We start from the raw sequence: 5,488 nt of genomic DNA, 5'->3' as shown, positions 1-5,488 counted from the left end.
TACGACGCAAACAAAATGGCATCACGTGACTCCACCGATCATATTCCTGCACTATTAAGTCTCCTCGTCTGGATCCTGTCACGAGTGTTTTTCCCTATCGAAGGAAATCCTAGTGATGGAGCCAGTATTTTTTGGGGGGGCCCTGGACCCATTAAGCAGGACTCCTGCTGGTCGCAGCCAATGGCAGGCGTCGAGAGGAGGAGGAGGAGGAGGATGGAGTGAGAGGAAGGACTGAGCGTCACTTCTCTCCACACGCTCGTCAAACTTTCACAGGAGAGGAACCAGCATCCTGACCAGGCCTGGACCCCCGGACCCAGAGACATGGAGACTCTCGCGGTTCTGTCTTTTGGATCCGTTTGACCGAAGATTTAGATTTTGTTTTTTTCTGTGTTTTCTAATTCCGTGAGAGAGCCAAGGATGGATCCGGCACCGAGCAGTCCTCCTCCGAAACCAGCAGAGCCCATCAGCTTCGGCATCGACCAGATCCTGGGTTCGGAACCGGAGAGCGGACGCACGGCGGGGAGACCGAGCGGAACCGATTTAAGCAGCGCGGATGGATATTACGGTTTGGGGAGCCCGACCGGGGCCGGGGGGGCGCCCACGTACACCGCCCTGTCCATCTCGCTCTCCGGCATCATGCCCCCGGTGGAGGTGCCGGGCTCGTACGGGGAGAGCAGGAGTTTGGGGAGTCGCGGGGTGATCCGGGTCCCGGCGCACAGACCGGTGACAGCCCCGGGACCACCGACCCCTGGGCACGGCGCAGTTCCGGGGTTCGGGGGACTGTGTTTTCCATGGATCGGAAACAGGTTCTCCAAGGAGAGGATATCAGGTAAAAATAATAATAATACACCGTTTTATATAAATATATGTAGCGATAAATGTTGAAATATTTACACCAATAAGTGCTTTATATTTTATTAAATCTCTTACGAAAATAAATACCTCGAAAAATAGATATTTTCACGAGTAAAACGAACAAATAAATAAACAACTTGCTGAGAAGCATCGTGTAAATTTGCCAGTGCTTTAAAACAAATGGAAAATAAACACGACAAATGACTACTAAATATTACTACCATTTACATATTATCAAATAATGTATTCTTGTTTTTCTGTTGTCATTTTTTAATACGTATACTGTATGTTTAATGTTTTTTTTAGTGAAATGTATCTCTGGGAAATTAAAATGTAACCAATGATGGAAGAATAAATTAATAAAGGAAAATAAAGGACAGAAATGTATTTATTTTTTTGTGTAGTTTATTTAGTTTTATTTTACAATTTGGGGCCTGTGGATTCTTACTCCACAAAAATCCATTATTTATCACTAAAGTTTAAGTTTTAATTAAATGTGTTTTTGTTATTAAAAAAACAAAACAACAACCGATGAAGTGAATTTAATCATTTTAGGGATTTTTTTTAATTGTCCAAATTAATTATTGATACGAGAAGAATAAATAAATAAATATTTCACGTTTAGAAATTAAGTAGAAGTAGTAAAAAAAAGGTAATAAAATACGTTTTACGAATTAATTACTAAAACTTGACTCACCTGTGATTTCTCTGCGCAGCTGCTCTGGTTCCGTTCACGGTGACCCGGAGAATAGGACACCCCTATCAGAACCGGACGCCTCCAAAGAGGAAAAAGCCTCGAACCTCCTTCTCGCGGGTCCAGATCTGCGAGCTGGAGAAGCGGTTCCACCGGCAGAAGTACCTGGCGAGCGCCGAGAGAGCCGCGCTGGCCAAGAGCCTGAAGATGACGGACGCCCAGGTCAAGACCTGGTTCCAGAACCGGAGAACCAAGTGGAGGTACCGGTTCGAATTGACACCTTAAACTCCTCCGTGTCGCATTAGTGTCGAGTTTTTTTGTTTTTTTTGTGCTAAATCTAAAGCGTTTTTGGAAGAAAAAAAAGTCGCTAAATTGCTAATTCAGTAGCATTTCTTTAACTAATATCTGACGCAATTTCCGGTTTTATGACCTTTGACACCTGTTTAAATACTTTATGCAGCTGAAATGAACACGAACTTCCGCCGTTTGTCTTTCGTTTACGTATTTGTTTCTGTTGATATCTTTATTTATATTTCAGTATTTTATACATAAAAATGCACAATTAACGATTTCCATTTGTGTATAAATAATTAAGTTTATTTTAAAAATAAATTAACGGTTAGTGCGGTTCATTTAAATACAGTAGCAACGGTTTGAGCCGAAAATAAAACAAGATTAATTCAAACAAAAATAACTGAAAGTTTGTTTGTTAAATAATAATGTCTTTTTTTTTCAAGATTATAAAATATATATATTTTTAAGTTATTAATGTAATTAGGGGGTTAAGGGAGAATTAATTTAATATTTTAACCCATTGTAGTTATATTTTGTATTTATAATTATAGTATTTAGTATGAACGAGAATCAATTAAATAAATTAATAAAAAGAAAAGTAATATTTATTTAACATTTGGAAATTATATTACGATTTAAAACGACGTTTATTTTTCTGAATTCATTCTTTACTTTATCATAGTTATTATGCATAGTGTTGCTTTAAAACTATTTACAATGGATTTGCTTTTTAAATATTAAATGGTCAGTCGTGGAAGTCAACAGCAAGGTTGTGAGCTCAATTCCAGCCTGAGGCAACTTTTGCTTTGCAATAAAACAGGATTTATGAATCGCAGAAGAAAATGTGAAAATAGATCTTTTCTTGTTTATTAATGAATGCAAACAATCCGGAGCATCCATCCATCTTGGACGTTCAATTCAGAGCCTCTGGTTTGATTGATGTTCCTGGTGTGTCTCAGGCGACAGACAGCTGAGGAGCGGGAGGCGGAGCGTCAACAGGCCAATCGTCTGATCCTGCAGCTGCAGCAGTCGGCCCTGCAGAAGTCCCTGGGCGACGCCTCCGTGTCCGACCCCCTGTGCGCCCACAACTCCTCCCTGTACGCCCTGCAGAACCTGCAGCCCTGGGCCGAGGAGAGGGAGTAGCGTGGACCCATCTCTGGTCCTGGTGAAGGAGACGCATAGACTTGACAAACTGCTTATTCTCTGGTCAAATATCCAGATTCTTGGTCGAGATTCGACCCGAGAACCTCCTTCCGGTTCAAAACTGGAGACCCAGAAACAAATAAAAGGACATTTAAAGTGATCTCGACCTCACGCAGACGACCAATACATTCCTCCTCTCGACAATAAAAACACATGTGGGTCCTCACGAGACTTGTCGGACAAGAGCAAAGTCAAAAACAATGCAATAAATCAAGTTAAATAAAGGTGTACAGTTAAATCTCCGTCCGTATATAACATCGTTTGTGAGGTTTAATCAATCAATCTAAATTATTCTACCTTTTATGTTCGACTGTAAATATGTTTGCTAAGAGGCAATATAATTATTTATCAGCAGTATTTTTTGGGTTCATCACGACAGGGTAGCAGAAGAATGAAGCCAGTTTTCGGGGCGATTTTTTTCTCCAACAATAAGTGTCTACAATCAACCTGAGAATGCATGTTTTTTTTGTTTTTTTTTAACAGAAATGATCCGACTCTTATTAATACTTCACTTGTAAATGAGCCGTGTAAATACCTGGGTCACTGTGACCCGTGACAAGAATTTCAGAGACGCATGTTCAGTTATGAAGTTTTTTTTAAAAACTTGTTTGCACACAATCACGCTTTTATTTATGCGCCCATGTTGTCGAAGGGACGGTTCGAGACTTTTGTATTTTCATTGTATATCCGTGTAAATTATAGTATAAACTTTTCCTCTGAATCTTCGCCTCATGGTTTTATTTTTTTTATTTTTTAATTTTGTCTTTGAGCAAAGATGGTATGCGAAGGATTATTTTGGGAACATATGATTACATGATGTCGCGGCTGGCTAAAGCCACGACGTATGGCGTCAGAGCTTTCATCTGACCTTTGACCTCCTCGGTGTCTATGAAGCTATTTTTTTTTTTTAAAGAAAAAAAATTGTAACATCACAATTAATAGCTGTTAAACTGAGATACACGTCTAAATATTCATATTTATTCATTTTTTATCAACTTGGTCTACAATAATCATCAAAAAAAATGACCGGTTTCAATTCATTTTGGAAGGTTCACGGGCCAAATCTGGCCTGCCTAGTCATTTTCTGTATAAAATACATAATCAATATTGATTTAAAGCTGCATCTTTTGATTAAATGTTGGTATAGTTTATTCACAGACCGAGCTTCAGATAAAAATGTATCATATCAAGTTTGTGTTTCACTCATTTTCGCTGGTTTAAAGGTAACATGTTTAAACTCGACTGAAACGAGGGTCACACACTGATATTACTTGAGAGTAAATAACATCTTTGTTAATTAAAAACACCACCTAGACAGTAATAATTGATAGAACAGGAATAATATACATGATTCTTTTCTTTGTGGCCGCTAACGAATGCATCATGGACCAGTTCCAGTCCGCATGCCAGGTGTTTTAACTGTCAATGCATGTCAACTTTGTGGTTAAACTAAGATTAGATAGACTTTATTAGAGTTTATTAATCCCTCTGGAGATCTGCTTCAGGAGATGAGGTTTCCAGTTCACAGCAGACCATAGAAGATAGAAGAATAGAGGACAATAGAGTTATAAAGAGACGGTTAGAAACTGACCTTCAACTGAGAAAAATCTCTAAACTCAGGAAAATGATGTCATAACATGATCTGGAGCTTATAATCCATACGTTTGTGTCGTTTATACTATTGTAACAGTTTTTTTAAGTGTCTAAACAAGAAGGATGTGTCTCGCCTGCAGTTCATACAAAACTCTGCAGCCAGAATTCTGACCCGCTCTAGTAGAAGAACTCACATTTCTCCGAACTCTCCACCGGCTGCCTGTCTTGGGGGTGCTGTGTTTGTCTCTTTGTTGTCTCGGCCTTTTAGAGTTTTTAAATTTGTATGTATTTTTAACCGTGTGTTGCTTTTAATTATTCGAGCGCTTTGTTACCCTGGTGAGAAAGGCACTTTACTAATAACTATTACTCACTTAGTTTTACCTTACCTTACCTTACCTTACAATTAAGATTACTTTACTTAGACTACTAGATTTAAACACACTTTTTTTCTCAATAGCAAAAATTAAACAAGTAGGAAATGGAGAAACTTCTGAGAAGTTGATTCAGGAAGAAAATTAAATAATTGTTTGTTGTTGTTGAGAACAAGAAACAATTCTTCTTCTTTACAAAACTATTTGTTGAAGTTCTTCATCTAGTTCAAAACCATTTTTTTTAAGCAAAGACAAGCCCTTTTTTTAACTCAGTATTTATTATTCATCTAACTTCGATGTACATTTTTGGGGTCATAATCAGATTTAGCCCCCCCCCAAAAAAGATCAAAATAATTAAAGAAATTAAATTAGATGAAAGTTAATGTTGATTTGATGAGCTATAAACTATTGATGTGTTGATGAAGCGTCATGAAACAGTGACATGTTGTTCAGAGGTCAGTAGGTGGCGACATCACTT

General features: G+C 38.4%; 1 protein-coding gene across 1 annotated transcript; it reads left to right on the top strand.

The window, feature by feature from the left end:
• Nucleotides 1-417: 417 nt before the first annotated feature.
• tlx3a (T cell leukemia homeobox 3a) lies at nt 418-2,995 on the top strand. Its single transcript, XM_087799619.1, has 3 exons — nt 418-829; nt 1,572-1,809; nt 2,803-2,995. The coding sequence occupies exons 1-3, from the start codon at nt 418-420 to the stop codon at nt 2,984-2,986; spliced, it is 834 nt and encodes a 277-aa protein (XP_087655745.1). The 3' UTR covers nt 2,987-2,995.
• The last annotated feature ends 2,493 nt before the right edge of the window (nt 2,996-5,488 follow it).

The sequence above is a fragment of the Callionymus lyra genome, chromosome 9 (assembly GCF_982586985.1).
Source record: "Callionymus lyra chromosome 9, fCalLyr1.hap1.1, whole genome shotgun sequence".
NCBI lineage: Eukaryota > Metazoa > Chordata > Actinopteri > Syngnathiformes > Callionymidae > Callionymus > Callionymus lyra.
Note: the sequence above shows the minus strand (reverse complement) of the source record. Positions and strands in the feature narration are given on the sequence as shown.